Raw genomic sequence first — 19,157 nt, 5'->3', positions numbered from 1 at the left:
CTCTGTAGCAAATAAATAAAATCTTAAAAAAAAACATTGAAATTAAAATACATTTTAAAAAGTTCCCATCACAAGAAAAAAATATTTTAATTCCATGTGGTCATAGATGCTAACTAGACTTACCTTCTGATGGTCATTTCTTAATATACACAAATACCAAATCATTATGTTGTACTCTGGAAACTGATATCATATCCATTATGTTACATGTCAATTATATCTCAATTTTTAAAAAGATTCCCTAAGATGCCATAAGCTTCTGCTTAATGTGTGAATCATTGGGAGAAAAACCTCCTTTTTAAACAAAGACTCTGTAGACATATATTAACTAAAGGTAATCATTTCTCATTCTCTCACGTATGATATTCAGGACTCATATTCAGAATATATGAAGAGCTACAAATCAATAGAAAAAGGTAAATGGTCCAGTGGAAAAAATGGGAATGAGACCCAAACAACCCTACCCCCACCCAAAGGATAACCAGGTGACTAAAGACAAATTAAAGTATCCTACTTCATCAATAATTAATCAACAGAGAAATGCAATTATACCCACCCTGAGATAGCACTTTAAAAAGATGAGGTATGCTAGGTGTTGGTAAGAATTTCAACACCTGGAGATTAGACTGCTGATCAGATTATAGATTGGTACTACCTCTTAGCAGCTTTGGGCATATGAAGGAAAGCTGAAAAGAACATACCCTATGACAGCAGTGCCTCCTCTGTGTATACACCCCCTCACCCAAAATATGTGTACATGTTCACAAAGTGACATATACAAGGGCATACTGCTATGAACAGCAGCAATTCTCAATAGAATGGCTAAATGAGTTTGCTATATTTATACTGAAAAAGACATAAGCAATATCTGACAGCTAGCTGCGGGCCTGATGCTCCAAGTTGGGCGATGGCGTTCCCCTATTGAACAAAAAATAATTTCATAGAACACCAACATTACACAAGGCCAGTCTGTGACTGTGATGGGTCAAATTTAAAACAAGAGCATACCATCATCCTGTCTAAATACAGACAAAAAAGAACACTGTCCAATCCACAAAAATTGATGCAATATCTTTCTATCCTGGCTGATATGTCAGTTTACATCTTGTTTGCAAGTCACAGCTTTACCTCCTCCTTTCACCTTCTAACTGAGAGTTATTAATACACTTGACCATAGTTATCAACTTCATTTCTTTTTTTTTTATCTTTATTTATTTATCTGACAGACAGAGATCACAAGCAGGCAGAGAGAGAGGGAGGAAGCAGGCCTCCCGCCGAGCAGAGAGCCCAACGCGGGGCTCGATTCCAGGACCCGGGACCATGACCCGAGCCGATGGCAGAGGCCCCAACCCACTGAGCCACCCAGGCGCCCCTCAACTTCATTTCTGACAGCATTCCATCCAGAGTAGAGTTCTGCTTTACCCCCCCCCAATCACCTTGCATGAGATTAAATACCCTAAATCCTTTCTAACGCCCTTTTACCGAGCTGTCTCATGATTCTCTGGGGGCGTGCAGTCTCTCTTGTTCCGCTAAGTCAGAAAATACAATTCTGTTTAACGACAGGTGAGTTCCTGATGCTCTGTAGCCAAAGGGTATTGACAATACTCTCGAATTCTCCACAGTGATGGAATGGATGAATGAGAACTAAACACAACGTCAGTATCACCTTGAGCTACATACTGAAGGTAAGAATCTAGATTGACAAGATTATCCACTATAAACTTTTTTAAAAAGACTTTATTCATTTATTTGACAGATATGACAAGTAGGCAGAGAGGCAGGCAGAGAGAGAGGAGGGGAAGTAGGCTCCCTGCTGAGCAAAGAGCCTTATGTGGGGGCTCGATCCCAGGACCCTGAGATCATGACCCGAGCCGAAGGCAGAGGCTTAACCCACTGAGCCACCTAGGTGCCCCTCCACTATAAATGTTATGGTTTTTTTTTTAACCATAGTAAAAAATATTACCGTCCATACATTTCATTGTATACACTTTGATATGCAACTTTTTAAGAGACAAAATTAAATTGTTTAGAGATGCACACTCAAGCCAAATGTTAAGATTTGTAATGGAGATTGAGGAATCTTTTTTGAGGTGGCTTATCATTCTTAAACATTCCATGATCCTATGGTTGTAAAGGAAATTCTGAACAAGTATCTCCCAAATCTCTATCTAGTCATTTTCAGGATATGTAAGTAGTCTCTTATTTCCTTTCAAATCCAAAGCCAAACGTCATTTCACTTGTCCACTATGTTTTCAGGTAAACAGAATAATATACTGATTACTAGCATAGACTCTGGAGTCAGACAAAATTAATTGAATTCCTTCTCTAATATTTATTCAGTAGGGGGTCTTGGGAGAGTGACATAATATATCCAGTCTCAGTTTCTTTGCCTGTAAAAAAAGAAATACTAATGTGGACTTCATAGAGTTGTTGCAAGGATTAAATTAAATAATGCAGGTAAACAACACAGTAATTACTGCCATCATAATCCTAAGTGTCAAGCCCTGCTTCCTGAGTGCTTGAGAATTTGGGGAAAGGAGTGGATTTGTGCAAATCAAGAGCCTAGTTGGCCAATTACCCTATCAATATATCTACTGGATACCAGGATCCTGAAAGAAATATCTGGCTCTTTTCTTTTTCCTACCTCTCACTTTCTCTAGTTCCCCGCCCCTCGCAGCAGTTCATTTGGCTCCAGGATCTTTTTGCTTCTCCCTTAATCTCAGGGCGGACTGTGTGGAGTATGCAAAGTAGCTTGCTTACTCCTGTTTTGCCTGTTGCTGCAGCGGCCCCAGCCGGCTCGCAGACAGGTGACTTCAGCTTGAGTGAGTATCCTCATTGGCTTTTTTTTTTTTTTTTTTTTTTTTCCTCATTGGCTTCTTAATTCCCAAGGACTTTTTCTCTGAAAGGGAATTACAAGGCGGGTTAGAGTCAGCCGTTGCTTCGGCAACAACTTGCATCCTCTACCTAATCTCTGGAATGAGAACATACCTATTAATAAGCTAGGTAGACTGGGGAGTTGAGTTGCTCAATGCAAATTTTCTTTCAAGTGCAAAACAGCTCACCGGGCGCGGCTAGCCCTTGGTGGCGCTGCGGTTAGAGACTAGAGACCGGCAAAGCCGACTGCCGCCGCAGTTGCAGCAACCTGTTGGCAGAAAAGTGAAGTTTATCCGCAACAGGTGGTGGGTGGCTACTGCGAGATTGCGCCTGTGAGAACGGATGGCGGTGGCACACAGAAAACTTCTGCAGAGCAGGCAAGTAGGGTCTCTTCTCTTTATGTTGTGCGTATCTGTGGGGAGTGCGGCCACCATCCGCTATTCAGTGGCGGAAGAGATGGAGAGCGGTTCGTTTGTGGCTAATGTGGCTAAGGACCTGGGGCTGGAGGTAGGGAGGCTGGCTGCGCGAGGGGCGAGGCTGGTTTCCGAAGGCAACAAACTGCATTTCCGTCTCCACCGTAAGACCGGGGATCTGTTCGTGAAGGAGAAACTGGATAGGGAGTCACTGTGTGGCAAAGCTGACCCGTGCGTCCTGCACTTTGAAATAGTCCTGGTGGAGCCGCTGCAGTCCTTTCGGGTCGAGGTCAGGGTATTTGATATCAATGACAATGCCCCAATTTTCCTGAACAAGGAGCCGCTTTTAAAGATTCCGGAGAGCACGCCCCTGGGTTCACGTTTTCCTCTGCAGAGCGCCCAGGATCTGGACGTGGGCCTCAATGGTCTTCAAAATTACACCTTGAGCCGCAATGCATATTTCCACCTGCACACCCGCTTTCGCAGCCATGGGCCCAAATATGCTGAGCTGGTCCTGGATAAGCCCCTGGACAGAGAGGACCAGCCTGAAGTCAACTTGACAATTACGGCGGTGGATGGCGGGTCCCCACCCAAGTCGGGTGTCGCGCACATCCGCGTGGAGGTTCTGGATGTCAATGACCACGTGCCTCAGTTCTCTAGGCTGGTGTACCGTGCTCAGGTACTGGAAAATAGCGCCAACGGTTCCTTGGTGGCCACTGTGAGTGCTACAGACCTGGACGAGGGCTCCAACAAGGAAATCACTTATTCCTTGGCTCAAAACCCAGAAGCAGTTCTCCAAACATTTCAGGTTGACCCTCACACTGGAGAGGTTCGACTGAGAGGGCCCCTAGATTTTGAAGCAATTGAAACATATGATATTGACATTCAAGCCACTGATGGAGGGGGCCTCTCTGCCCACAGCAAAGTCCTGGTGGAAGTGGTGGATGTTAATGACAATCCTCCTGAGGTGACAGTTTCCTCTGTGTCCAGCCCTCTCCCTGAGGACTCCCCACTACAAACTGTAGTGGCCCTTTTCTCTATTCGAGACCAGGATGTTCGGGTGGGAGGAAAAATCACCTGTTTTCTCAGAGAAGACCTTCCTTTTGCGGTCAAACCGACTTTCCGGAATTCTTACTCATTGGTTACTGACAGAGGCTTGGATCGGGAAGAGGTTTCAGGCTACAACATCACCGTTGTTGCCATGGATACTGGACCACCCAGTCTGTTCACAGAAACTGTGATTGAGGTGTTAATAGCCGACATTAACGACAATGCCCCAGTATTTCAGGAAGACTCCTACATTTTGACTGTTCGAGAAAACAACAGCCCAGCAATTTTTATTGGCAAAGTTCATGCTGAGGATCTAGATTTGGGTGAGAATGCCCAAGTAACATATACTCTGCTACCTCCACAAAGTGGAGATTTATCAGTCTTTGCTTACATCTCCATAAATTCAGACAATGGGAAGCTCTATGCACTGAGAACCATGGATTATGAGGCCATTCAAAATTTTCAGTTTGTGGTAAAGGCAACTGATGGAGGCTTCCTCTCACTGAGTAGCCAGGTTACTGTCAGGGTGGTTGTTCTGGATGACAATGACAACCGCCCAATGATCTTGTACCCACTGCAGAATGGCACCTTACCCTGCAACGACCTGGTGCCCAGGTCTGCAGATGCAGGCTTCCTGGTGACCAAGGTAGTGGCTGTGGATGGTGACTCAGGTCAGAATTCTTGGCTTTCATATCATCTCCTTAAGGCCACTGACCCTGGGTTATTCTCTGTTCAACAACAAAATGGGGAAATCCGTACATTGCGGCAGATCACTGAAAGAGACCCCATGATTCAGAAACTGATCATTCTTGTTCAGGATCACGGCCAACCAGCTCTTTCCACTACTGCCTCACTCAACATCCTGCTGGTAGATGGTTTTTCTGAACCCTATCTGCAGTTCCGGGATCCTTCCAAGAATCCTACAAGGGTAAACCCATCCACTAAATATTTGGTCATTTCTCTAGCTGTGCTTTCCTTTCTCTTTCTCCTCTCTGTCACAGTGATCTTTGTTATACACATCTACCAGAAGGTTAAATACAGAGAAAAGTTCACAGTTCAAGAGCATTTCTATGATGACTGTAATTTCCCTAACAACCTGGTACAAAGAGGGGCCAATGGATCATTATCTCAGCCGTGTCCCTATGAAATGTGCTCAGCCACTGGCACCAGCAATAGTGAGTTTCGGTTTCTTAAACGCTTTATGCCCAACTTTCCCTTCCCCCATGGTACTGGAGAGACAAAAACAGAAGCTGGCTCCAGTTTACCGCCAGACTCTAATAGGAATAGGTCTCGGGGGTCAGAGGACCATGGCCAAGTACCTGACAACAGTATGTAGTTTTTACTCATGAGCTATATGTAGGCATTACTTATGTCTCTCCCAGAAGTTTGTTAGTCCTCGCCCTGGAAATGCTTAGTTCCATAAAGATATCCTGCTATTTTGCCTTTAAATTATTTTCCATTAGATGGTTACGTATGCATAGGGATGAAGACTAGGGCCTAGTTTTGATACATCAGGAAGCAATTAGATTTGAGAAGCAGAAATATATTTTATTATCACTCAGAAATTTTAGATTTTTGCCTCTCAGCATGTGGAGATCATCTCTGACTCAACATCTTGCCTGCCATCATTCATAATAACGCAAATGCCTGGTGAATGGTGGTCCTTATAGGTAATAAGGTGGAAGGAAAGGTGAAGAAAAAAAAAGGATTGACTTACTTGAGAAGGTGAGTAAAGGCAGATATAAGACTAAAGAGATTCAGTTCAGGAATGTTTCCCAAAATTAAGTTACAGGTGATTTCTTAATAGTTGTTTAGGGCCTTAGAGGCAAGTCTCAAACCTCTATACACTAAAGTCTATATCATTGTTTATCAGAGAGAAGTTATATGAATGTGGGGAATGAAAGGTAGGGGAGGGAAAAAATAAATTAGGCTTACTGTAGTTAACAAGTGCTAGCACACAACTATAAAATAAAAAAGATATTAAGGAAAAAAGTGATCATGAATACCAATTAAGTAGCCTTAAGGAAAGATACATTGTCAGATATTACCAGATTTGATTTTTCAATTTTTTTCAGTTTTATTGATACATATCTGACATATAGCACTGTATAATTTCAAGGTATATGGCATAATGACTTGACTCACATGTATTGTGAAATGGTTACCAAAATAAGTTTAGTTAACAAACATGTCCCTCAATTTGAGATTGTCTTTGTCTTCTTCAGATTAGATTTATGTTATGCATTATTGGGAAGACTACCACAGAAATGATACTGTATCCTTCTCAGTGCATCATTATTGGGGTACCTGACGTGAATGTGTCCTACTTAGCACTAATATTAATCTTTTTAAAAAATTGTGGTAAAAAGCAACATAAAATTTACCATGTTAAAACATTTTTAAGTATACAGTTATACTTAATATATAAAAATAGTGTTAAGGTGATATTAATTTCCATCACTTGGTTAAGATAATATTTGTAAAGTTTCTGCACTCTAAAGTTACTGTTTTTTCTTGTAATTAATAAATACTTGGTGAGAGACACTTTGAAATTATGCAAATATCATGTTTCTGCTTAAACTTTTGCCTGCTAATTTGAGTATCCATTACTGGCTATTTCCTATGGCAATTAACACTGTGGCATTAGAATGATAATTTTCTATTTCTGTGATTCCTTTTACATTAATTAATTGAAATTCTTCTCCAAGAAGAACTTTTCCTTTCTCCTCCACTAATTCATTATGTAGTTATTTTTTAATATATAGACTCATGGGTATATATTTTATTATTTGGGTTATAATCCAATATTATTTATTTTGTTGTTCAGCAAACCCTTTATCTGGGATGAAAAGCAGTTTTTTAAAACTGGAATTATCCACATAGAACACATTTTGACCAAAATAAGTATTTCCTTATAACCGTATATGCTATATGATCTTAAGTATAAGTTTCTCAAATCTTTTTAATGTTTCTTCATAATGATGTTTTAACTTTAAATGAAAATTACATTAACTTGACTTAATATTTCCATTACAATTATAAAACTATTAAACAGATACTAAAGTATAAAAAGTTTAAATTTTATTATATGGGCATGTTTAGATATTTATAAGCTATGTATAATAGAGGTGTCAGTTATTCTCCTAAAAATAAGTAAATACATTGCCTTATCTGTCATGTCTCTGTATTTTGTTGTTGCTGGTTTATTTTATTTTTTATTTTTTTTTTTGCTGGTTTATTTTTTAATTTACACTCAATTAGCCAACAAACAGTACATCACTAGTTTTTGATGTATGTTCAATGATTCATTAGTTGTGTATAATTTATTTTTTAAAGATTTTATTTATTTATTTGAGAGAGAGAGTGAGCAAGAGAGAGAGAGAGAGAACATGAGGAGGGGGAGGAGCAGAGGGAGAAGGAGAAGCAGACTCCCTGATGAGCAGGAAGCATGATGTGGGGCTCAATCCCAGGACTCCAAGATCATAACCTGAGCTGAAGGCAGACATTTAACTGACTGAGCCACCCAGATGCTCCGGTTGTATATAATTTAAAGATGAATTTGTCTCGGGGTGCCTGGGAGGCTCAGTTGATTAGGCATCTGACCCTTGGTTTGGTTCAGGTCATGATCTCAGGGTCATGAGATCCAGCCCCAAGTGGGGCTGTGCACTGGGTGTGGAGTCTGCTTGAGATTCTCTTTCTCTCCCTCTCCCTCTGCCCCCTTCCTGCTCACTCTCTCTCTCTCCTTCTCTCTCTCTCAAAAAATGATGAATTAGTTTCATTTGTGGAAGCAGAATTCATCCATGTAAGTTTCCCATATAAAGGTCTATTTTCTTTTTTTTAAGATTTTATTTATTTGGGGTGCCTGGGTGGCTCAGTGGGTTAAGCCTCTGCCTTCAGCTCAGGTCATGGTCCCAGGGTCCTGGGATCGAGCCCGCATCGAGCTCTCTGCTCAGCAGGGAGCCTACTTTCCTTCCTCTCTCTCTGCTTGCCTCTCTGCCTACTTGTGATCTCTGTCAAATAAATAAATAAAGTCTTTTTAAAAAGATTTTATTTATTTATTTGAGAGAGGCAGAGAGGGAGAGGGAGAGGAATAAGCAGACTCCCTACTGAGTAGGGAGCTTGATTCAGGGCTCCATCCCAAAACCCTGAGATCATGACCAGAGCCTAAGACAGATACTTATCCCAGGTGCCCCTTAAATTCTATACAGTTGAATGTCATCAAAACATGCAACTAATCAAACACCTGCTCTTCAATCAAAAATTTGACTTTGTATACAAATTTATGCAACACTGTAAAAATAATATTATTAAAGTATTGGTTGTATTTATGTAACACTGAAACAAAATATTAAAAAGTAAAAACAGTTTTCTGTTAAGCTGGTGAAATAAGTTTATGCTTCTGTGTACCATGCTCTGCTCACATGAATATAGAAAAAATAGATAAAATTTTAAAATAAAAAATTAGAAAGTATGAAACAAAAATGGAACAAACATAAAATGATGAACAGGGATGAAATCCTTGCATTTCTGAGCTGCAGGATGGAAGCTGGCATTGGTTGCCATAAGTTTGGTTCTTTTTGGCTATCAGGAAAAAATATTCTCTATGCAAGATGGAGAATAAAAGCCAGGGTCACTGCTTACAGCCAGAAGCTAGAATGGGTCTATCTTGTTCATGAAAAAAAAGGTTGAAATACCACCACCAAAATACTTCTCAAGTTATGAAAAACACAAATGGCTTTCCATGTTCATGTTCAATTCTCATGGATTGGAAGAACAAATACTGTTAAAATATCCATACTACCCAATGCCATCTGTACATTTAATGCAATCCTATCAAAATGCCAACAGTTTTCACAAAACTAGAACAAATGATCCTAAAATTTGTATGGAACCACAAAAGACCTGGAATAGCCAAAACAATCTTGAAAAAGAAAAGCAAAGTAGGAATTACCACGATTTGAGATTTCAAGTTATACTATATAGCTGTAGTAATGAAAACAGTATGGTGCTGGCATAAAAACAGATATGTAGATCAATAGAACAGGATAGAGAGCCCAGAAGCAAATCCATGATTACGGGTCAATTAATCTTTGACAAAAGAGACAAGAATATTCAATGGGGAAAGGACAGTCTCTTTAACAAATGGTGTTGAGAAAATTGGACAGCTATATGCAAAAGAATGGACCACTTTCTTACACCATAAACAAAAATAAACTCAAAATAGACTAAAGAGCTAAATATAAGACCTGAAATCATAAAAATCCTAGGAGACAACACAGGCAGTAATTTCTCTGACATCAGCAATAGCAACATTTTTCTAGATATGTCTCCTGAGGCAACTGAAAAATAAAGCCAAAATAAACTATTGGGAATATTTCAAAATAAAAAGCTTCTGCACAGCAAAGGAAACAATAAACAAAACTAATGGACAACCAACTGAATGAGAGAAGACATTTGCAAATGACATATCTAGTAAAGGGTTAGTATCCAAAATATATAAAGAACTCACACAGCTCAACACCCAAAACCAAATAATCTAATTTTAAAAATGGGCAGAAGACATGAACAGACATTTCTCCAAAGCAGACATCCAGATAGCCAGCAGACATAGGAAAAGATGCTCAACATTACTCACCATCAGGAAAATTCAAGTCAAAACCACAATGAGGGGGCACCTGGTGGCTCAGTGGGTTAAAGCCTCTGCCTTCGGCTCAGGTCATGATCCCAGAGTCCTGGGATCGAGTCCCACATCGGGCTCTCTGCTCCACAGGGAGCCTGCTTCCTCCTCTCTCTCTGCCTGCCTCTCTGCCTAGTTGTGATTTCTCTCTGCCAAATAAATAAAATATTTTAAAAAACAATGAGCTATCACCTCACGTGTGTCAGAATGTTTAAAATAAAAAACACAAGAAATAAGTGTTGGCAAGGATGCGGAGAAAAAGAAACTCTCGTACACTGTTTGTGGGATTGGTGCAGGCACTGTGGAAAACAGAATGGAGTTTCCTCAAAAAATTAGAACTATCCTTTGGTCCAGTAGCTGCACTACTGGGCATTTACCCAAATAATACAAAAACACTAATACAGGGGCGCCTGGGTGGCTCAGTGGTTTAAGCCGCTGCCTTCGGCTCAGGTCATGATCTCAGGGTCCTGGGATTGAGTCCTGCGTCGGGCTCTCTGCTCGGCAGGGAGCCTGCTTCCCTCTCACTCTCTCTGCCTGCCTCTCTGCCTACTTGTGATCTCTCTCTGTCAAATAAATAAATAAAATCTTAAAAAAACACTAATACAAAAGGATATATGCATCCTTATGTTTATTAAAGCATATTTACAGCATTATTTATAGCAAAATTACAGAAGCAGCCCAAGTGTCCCATCAATAGATAATAAAGAAGAGGTGACACATATATGATGTGACATATATATGTGTGTGTTTGTGTGTGTATACACATGTACACAATGGAATATTATTCAGCCATAATATAAAGAATGAAATCTTTCCATTTGCAACAACGTCGATGGAGCTAGAGAGTAATAAGGCTAAGCAAGATAAGTCAGAGAGGGGCGCCTGGGTGGCTCAGTGGGTTAAGCCTCTGCCTTCGACTCAGGTCATGATCTCAGGGTCCTGGGATCGAGCCCCACATCGGGCTCTCTGCTCAGCGGGGAGCCTGCTTCCTCCTCTCTCTCTGCCTGCCTCTCTGCCTACTTGTGATCTCTGTCTGTCAAATAAATAAATAAAATATTTTTAAAAAAAAAGATAAGTCAGAGAAAGACAAATACCATATGATTTCATTCATATGTGAAATTTAAGACACAAAAGAAGTGAAAAAGAGAAGCCAAGAAAGAGTCTTTTTAAAAAAAGATTTATCCATTTATTTGACAGCTTGCTTGTGAGTTGGGGGAGGGACAGGAGGGAGGAGCAGACTTTGCACTGAGAGGAGCCCAACATGGGGCACCTTCCCACAACCCCAAGACCATGATTGGAGCTGAAATCAAGAGTCAGACAGCCAACCAACTGAGCTACCTAGGTAAGCCACCCCATCAGAACAAACTGAAAGGTACAAGAGGGTATATGGGCAGGAGGATGAATATAATAGGAAATGGAGATTAAAGAGTACACTTACATGATAAGCATTGATAATGTAGTCTACGGCCATACCACCCTGAACGCGCCCGATCTCGTCTGATCTCGGAAGCTAAGCAGGGTCGGGCCTGGTTAGTACTTGGATGGGAGCATTGATAATGTATAGTATTATTGCTTCGCTATATTGTACACCTGAGAGTAATATAGCACGGTATGTTAACTATTCTGAAATTAAAATTAAAAATTTAATACACAATGAATCACTGAACACTACATCAAAAACTAATGATGTACTATATTTTCACTAACTGAATATAGTAATAAAAAATTTAATAATTTTTTTTAAGATTTTTCATTTATTTATTTGACGGAGAGAGAGATCACAACTAGGCAGAGAGGCAGGCAGAGAGAGAGGAGGAAGCAGGCTCCCTGCCAAGCAGAGAGCCCGATGCGGGACTCGATCCCAGGACCCTGAGATCATGACCTGAGCCGAAGGCAGCGGCTTAACCCACTGAGCCACCCAGGTGCCCCAAAAAATTTAATAAATTTTTAAAGAAGAAAGCCTTAATAAATAAAAAATATGAAGAAGAACCAAATGGAAATTTTAGAACTAGAGATACACAGTAGCCAAAATAAAAAGCTTAGTGCATAGGCTGAACAGTAGAAGGGAGGAAAGAGAAAAAAAGAATCAGTTACTTGGAATAAAGAGCAATCGAAATGACCTAATCTTAACAAGAAAGAAAATATACTGAAAAATAAATGCACAGAGCTTCAGAGATGTATGGGAAAATAATAAAAGATATAATATTTGTGTCATTGGTGTCCTATTAGGAAAGGAGAAGGAAGATGGGGTACTCAAAGAGATAGACTGAAAACCTACTCAAATCTGGCAAAAGATATAAATGCAGATATTTAAAAAGCTGAGCAAACTTCAAACAGGAAAAACCCAAAGAAATCCACATCAAACTTTAAGACAAAAAGTCTTGAAAGCAGCTAGAGAAAAAAATGACACATTACCTATAGGGGGAAAATAATTTGAATGATAGGGGATTTTTCATCAGAAATAATAGAGGCTAGAAGCAAGTAATACAATGTTTTAAGTGACTGAAAGAAAAGAACTGTCAACTCAGTATCCCATACCATTAAAATATCCTTCAGGAATAAAGACATCAAGACATTCTCAGATGAAGGAAAACTGAAAGACTGTCATCAGCAGACTGACCCTAAAAGAATAGCTAAGAGAAGTTCCTCAAACAGACAGGAAATAATTTGAAAAGGAAACTTGAAATATCAGGAAGGAAGAACAAGCACAGTGAGTTTTAAAAAAATGGGTGAACACAATAGACTTTCTTCTGCTCTTGGGTTTTCTAAATTATGTTTAAACAAAAATGATAATACTGCCCGATGTGGTTCTGAATGTATATAGAGGGAATAACCAAGACAATATTATAAACAAGATAGAGAGTAAAGACGCAGAGGGGAGGTAAGATCTCTATACTGTATTCAAACAGGTGAAATGATGACACCAGTAGACTGTGAGAAGTTATCTATGTATAATACTTAGAAGCAGCTGTTAAAAAGCCTTATAAAGCAATATAGTGAGAAACACTATAGATAAAATCAAATTTTAAAAGCGGTCAAGTAACCTATAGAAAGCTGGAGAAAAGGAAAACAAACAAAAAACAGAAAGCAAAAAATAAAATGGCAGGGTCGCCTTGGTGGCTCAGATGGTGAGGCATCTGACTCTTGATTTTTGTCTCAGGTTATGATCTCAGGGTCCTGAGATTGAGCCCATATTGGGTTCTATGCTCAGCCAGAAATCTGCTTGAAATTCTCTCTCCTTCTTCCTCTGCCCCTCCCCCTGCTTACGTGTGCATGCACTCTCAAATAAATAAATAAATCTTTCAAAAAATAAAATGGCAGACTTAAGCCCTAGCTTATGAATAATTACACTAAATGTAAAAAATCAAAGTACACCAATTAAAGACAGAAGTTGGCAAAATGCTCTAAACATTTCTGTATATACTGTCTGTAATAAATTAACTTCAAATATAACAGTACAGGCTAGTTGAAAGTAAAAGGATGGGAAAAGACAAACCATAAATACCTTAATAAAAGAAAGCACGTATGGCCATATTAAAACCTGAGATTTCAGAGAAAGAGAATTACCAGAGGCAGAAAAGGAACATAATAGAGTGACAAGAAAGTCAGTTCATTAAGAAGACATAGGGATCCTAAATATACATGTATGAAACAACAGAGCTGCAAAATATGTGAACCAAAAACTGATAGAACTGAAAGGAGAAAAAGACAAATTCACAGCTGTAGTTTGGAGAACCTCGACACCTCTCTCAACCATTGACAAGAAGAAGCAGACAAACTCAGCAAGAATTCAACAATAGGGGTGCCTGGGTGACTCAGTGGGTTAAGCCTCTGTCTTCAGCTGATGTCATGATCTCAAGTTCCTGGGATCAAGCCCCGCATCCGGCTCTCTGCTTAGCAGGGAGCCTGCTTCCCCCTCCCCCTCTGCCTGCCTCTCTGCCTACTTGTGATCTCTTTGTCAAACAAATAAAATCTTTAAAAAAAATTTCAACAATATCATCAGGTAGTAGGATCCAACAGATATTTATAGAACACTCAATCAAAAAGAACAGAATTATATTCTTTCCAAGTGCTCATAGAACATATACCAAGCTAGATTATATCCTGGGCCATAAAACAATCCTCAGCAAATTTAAAGTAATTAAAATGATACAGAAGTTGCTCTGCAACCACAATAAAAGCAAACTAGAAATCAATAATAGGGGGTGCCTGGGTGGCTCAGTGGGTTAAGCCTCTGCCTTCAGCTCAGGTTATGATCTCAGGGTCCTGGGTTCGAGCCCCACATCGGGCTCTCTGCTCAGCAGGGAGCCTGCTTCATCCTCTCTCTCTGCCTGCCTCTCTGCCTACTTGTGAGGTGCCTGGGTGGCTCAGTGGGTTGGGCCTCTGCCTTCGGCTCGGGTCATGGTCTTGGGGTCCTGGGATCGAGCCCCGCATAGGGCTCTCTGCTCAGCGGGGAGTCTGCTTCCTCCTGTCTCTCTGCCTGCCTCTCTGCCTACTTGTGATCTCTCTCTCTGTGTCAAATAAATAAATAAAATCTTTTTAAAAAAAGAAAGAAATCAATAATAGAAAGATAAGATGAAAATCCCCCCAAATTTAACCCTAAATACTACACATCTAAATTATGTGTCAAGGAAGAAGTGTAAAGGGAAATTTTAAAACACATTGAAAGGAAAGGACCCTAATCAATAAAATCATGAGAAAAGGGAAAGATCACAACTAATACTAAGGAAATAGAAGCAAAATTACTAGAAATTATTGCTAGCAACTATATGCCAACAAATTAAACAATCTGGAAGAAGTGGATGCATTTCTGGAAACTTTTAAACTACCAAGACTGAAAAAGGAAGAAATAGACAATCTGAACAGACCAATAACCAGCAAGGAAATTGAATCAGTAATCAAAAAACTACCCCAAAAGAAGAGTCCAGAGCCAGATGGCTTCCCAGGGGAATTCTACCAAACATTTGGAGAAGAAATAGTACCTATTCTACTGAAGCTGTTTCAAAAAAACAGAAATGGAAGGAAAACTTCCAAACTCGTTCTATGTGGCCAGCATTACCCTGATCCCAAAACCAAAGACTCCATCAAAAAGGAGAATTACAAACCAGTACACCTGATAAACATTGATGCCAAAACACTCAGCAAGATCCTAGCCAATAGGATGCAATATTACCTTAAAAGGATTATTACCATGACCAGGTGGGATTCATTCCTGGGATGGAAGAGTGGTTCAAAATTTGGAAATCAATCAACATGATAGAGCACATTGCTGAAGGAAAGACAAGAATCATATGATCCTCTCAATTGATGCAAAAAAAAAAAAAGCATTTGACAAAATACAGCATCTTTTACTGATTAAAACTCTTCAAAGTATAGGCATAGAGGGTACATACCTCAATATCATAAAAGCCATCTATTAAAAGCCCACAGCGAATATCATTCTCAATGGGAAAAACTGAGAGCTTTTCCCTTAAGGTCAGGAATGCAACAGGGATGCCCACTGTCACCATTAGTGTTCAACATAGTACTAGAAGTCCTAACCCCCACAATCAGACAACAAAAAGAAAAGACATTTAAATTGGCAAAGAAGCCAAACTCTATCTCTTCGCAGATGACATGATACTTTGTGTGGAAAACCCAAAAGACTCCACCCCCAAATTGTTAGAACTTATAAAGGTATTCAACAATGTGGCAGGATACAAAATCTGTGCACAGAAATCAGTTGCATTTCTATACACTAACAATGTAACTGAAGAAAGAGAAATTAAGGAATCAATTTCTTGTCAATAAGAAATCGACAATAGCACCAAAAACCATAAGATACCTAGGAATAAACCTAACCAAGGAGGTAAAGGATCTACACTCTAGAAATTACAGAACACTTATGAAAGAAACTGAGGAAGACACAAAGCAATGGAAAACCATTCCATGCTCATGGATTAGAAGAATAAACATTGTGAAAATGTCTATGCTACCCAGAACAATCTACACATCCAATGCAATCCCTATCAAAATACCATCAACATTTTTCACAGAGCTGAAACAATCCTAAAATTTGTATGGAACCAGAAAAGACCCCTAATCACCAGAGGAGTGCTGAAAAACTGATTGTGCCCCTAAAACTGGGGCATCACAATGCCTGACTTCAAGCTATATTACAAAGCTGTGATCATCAAGACAGCATGGTACTGGCACAAAAACAGACACATAGATCAGTGGAACCGAATAGAGAGCCCTGAAATGGATCCTCAAGTCTATGGTCAACTAATCTTTGACAAATCAGAAAAGAATATCCAATGGAAAAGAGACAGTCTCTTCAATAAATGGTGCTGGGAATACTGGACAGCCACATACTGAAGAATGAAACAGGACCATTCTCTTACACCATACACAAAGATAAACAAACTCAAAATGGATGAAAGACCTCAGTGTGAGACAGGAATCCATCAAAATACTAGAGGAGAGTGCTCGCTTCGACAGCACATATACAAAATACTAGAGGAGAACACAGGCGGTAACTTCCTTGACATTGGCCACAGCAACTTCTTGCAAGAAATGTCTCTAAAGGCAAGAGAAGCAAAAACAAAAATGAGCTTTTGGGACTTCATCAAGATAAAAAGCTTCTGCACAACAAAGGAAATAGTCAACAAGACTAGGAGGCAACCCACAGAATGGGAGAAGATATTTGCAAATGACATTACAGATAAAGAGCTGGTATCCATGATCTATAAAGAACTTACCAAACTCAGGGGCACCAGGGTGGCTCAGTGGGTTAAGCCTTTGCCTTCGGCTCAGGTCATGATCTCAGGGTCATGGGATCAAGTCCCTAGTCAGGCTCTCTGCTCAGCAGGGAGCCTGCTTCCCCTTCTCTCTCTGCCTGTCTCTCTGTCAAATAGATAAAATCTTTAAAAAATATTTAAAAAAAGAACTTACCAAACTCAACACCCAAAAACAAATAACCCAGTCAAAAAATGGGCAGAAGACATGAACAGACACTTCTCCAAGGAAGACATCCAAATGGCCAACGGACACATGAAAAAGTGTTCCACATCACTTGCCATCAGGGAAATTAAAATCAAAATCACATGAGATACCACCTTACACCAGTCAGAATAGCAAAAATTAACAAGACAGGAAACAAATGTTAGAGAGGATATGGAGAAAGGGGTACCCTCTTACACTGTTGGTGGAAATGCAAGTTGGTACAGCTACTCTGGAAAACAGTATGGAGGTTCCTCAAGACATTAAAAATAGAGCTGCCATACAACCCAGCAACTGCACTACTGGGTATTTACCCCAAAGAATCAGATGTAGTGAAAAGAAGGGACACATGCACCCCAATATTCATAGCAGCAATGTCCACAATAGCCAAACTCTGGAAAGAGCGAAGATGCCTTTCAACAGATGAACAGATAAAGAAGATGTGGTTCATATATACAATGGAATATTGGTCATCAGAAAGGATGAATACCTACCATTTGCATCAACATGGGTGGGACTGTAGGGTATTATGCTAAGTGAAATAAGTCAAGCAGAGAAAGAAAATTATATATGGTTTATATATATTATATATATAAATATATTTATTATTTTAAAAACCATATATAGTTCTTATATGGAATATAAGAAATAGTGCAGAGGACAATAGGGGATGGGAAGGGAAACTAAGTGGGAAGAAATCAGAATGGGGGACAAACCATGAGAGACTCTTGACTCCAGGAAGCAAACAGGGGTGTGGATGGTGGGAGAATGGGGGATGGGGTAACTGGGTGATGGGCTTTAAGGGGGCCCATGATGTGATGAGCACTGGGTGTTACAGACAACTAATGAATCAATGAGCATTATATAAAAAACTAATGATGTACTATAAGTTGGCTCACTGAATTTAAATAAAATATAATTTCTCAAAAAACACCAACTACCATAGCTCACCCAACATGAAATGGGTAATTTTAATAGCCCTGAAAGTATTAAGAAAATTGAATTTGTAATGTAAAAATCTCTCTTCCTACTCCCCATACCCTCCATCCAAGTCTGATTGAAATAACTGGAAGAGTGCTCGCTTCGGCAGCACATATACTGAAATAACTGGAAGGACTTTTTTTTATGCCTCACATATTAACCATTTTTTTTTTGTTCAGTGAGAACATTTAAGATCTGCTTTCATAGAAATTTTCAAATATATAATACAATATTGTTAACTGTAGTTACCATGCCATAAGATCCCCCAGAACTTATTCATCCTATAACTGGAAGTTTATACCCTCTGACCAACATTTCCTCATTTCTCTCAGTCCCATCCCTTGCCAACCACCATTCTATTCTGTTTCTATGACTTTGGCTTTTTTAGATTCCATGAATAAGTGAGAACCTACACTATTTGTCTTTCTCTGTTGGGCTTATTTCACTTAGCCTAATGCCCCTGGCCCATCCATGTTTTCACAAGTGGCAGGAACGTCTTCATTTTTATGGCTTAATAATATTCCCATATATATATATGTATATATACATATATATAAAGAAAATATTATATATAATATTTTCTTTACCCATCCATCAGTTGATGATGCTTAATGTTTTTTTCCATGTCTTGGTTTTTGTGAATAATGCTGCAGTGAACATGGAAGTGCAGATATCTCTTTGAGACAGCGGTTTTATTTCCTTCAAATATATGCCCAGAAGTAGAATTGCCAGATCATACGGTAGTTCTACTTTCATTTTTTAAAGATTTATTTATTTATTATTTGAGAGAGAGAGAGCGTGAGTGAGCGGGGAAAGGGGAAGAGGGAGAGAGAGAATCTCAAGCAGACTCCCAACTAAGCAAAGAGCCAGATCTGGGGCTGGATCTCACGACCCTGAGATCATGATCTGAGCAGAAATCAAGAGTTGTACACTTAACTGTTGAGTCACCCAGGCACCCCTATTTTCTTTCTTTCTTTTTTTTTTTTTTTTTAGGAACGTCTATACTAATTTCCACAGTGGCAGTAGCGATGTACATTCCCACCAACAGTGCAAATGGGTTCCTTTTTGGAAGTCATTCGGGCTTACATTTATTTGAAGGGGTTAACAGGACTATTGATAAGTTCCTGTTTTCATAGTATTACCACTAATAATTATTAGCATTTATGAAACACTGTGATGTT

At 39.5% G+C, this 19,157-nt stretch overlaps 1 protein-coding gene across 1 annotated transcript; it reads left to right on the top strand.

Moving 5' to 3' along the window:
* The first annotated feature begins 3,216 nt into the window (after window positions 1–3,216).
* PCDHB1 (protocadherin beta 1) lies at window positions 3,217–5,673 on the top strand. Its single transcript, XM_045998651.1, has one exon. The coding sequence runs from the start codon at window positions 3,217–3,219 to the stop codon at window positions 5,671–5,673; it is 2,457 nt and encodes an 818-aa protein (XP_045854607.1).
* Window positions 5,674–19,157: the final 13,484 nt, after the last annotated feature.

The sequence above is a fragment of the Meles meles genome, chromosome 3, assembly GCF_922984935.1.
Source record: "Meles meles chromosome 3, mMelMel3.1 paternal haplotype, whole genome shotgun sequence".
Lineage (NCBI taxonomy): Eukaryota > Metazoa > Chordata > Mammalia > Carnivora > Mustelidae > Meles > Meles meles.
Note: the sequence above shows the minus strand (reverse complement) of the source record. Positions and strands in the feature narration are given on the sequence as shown.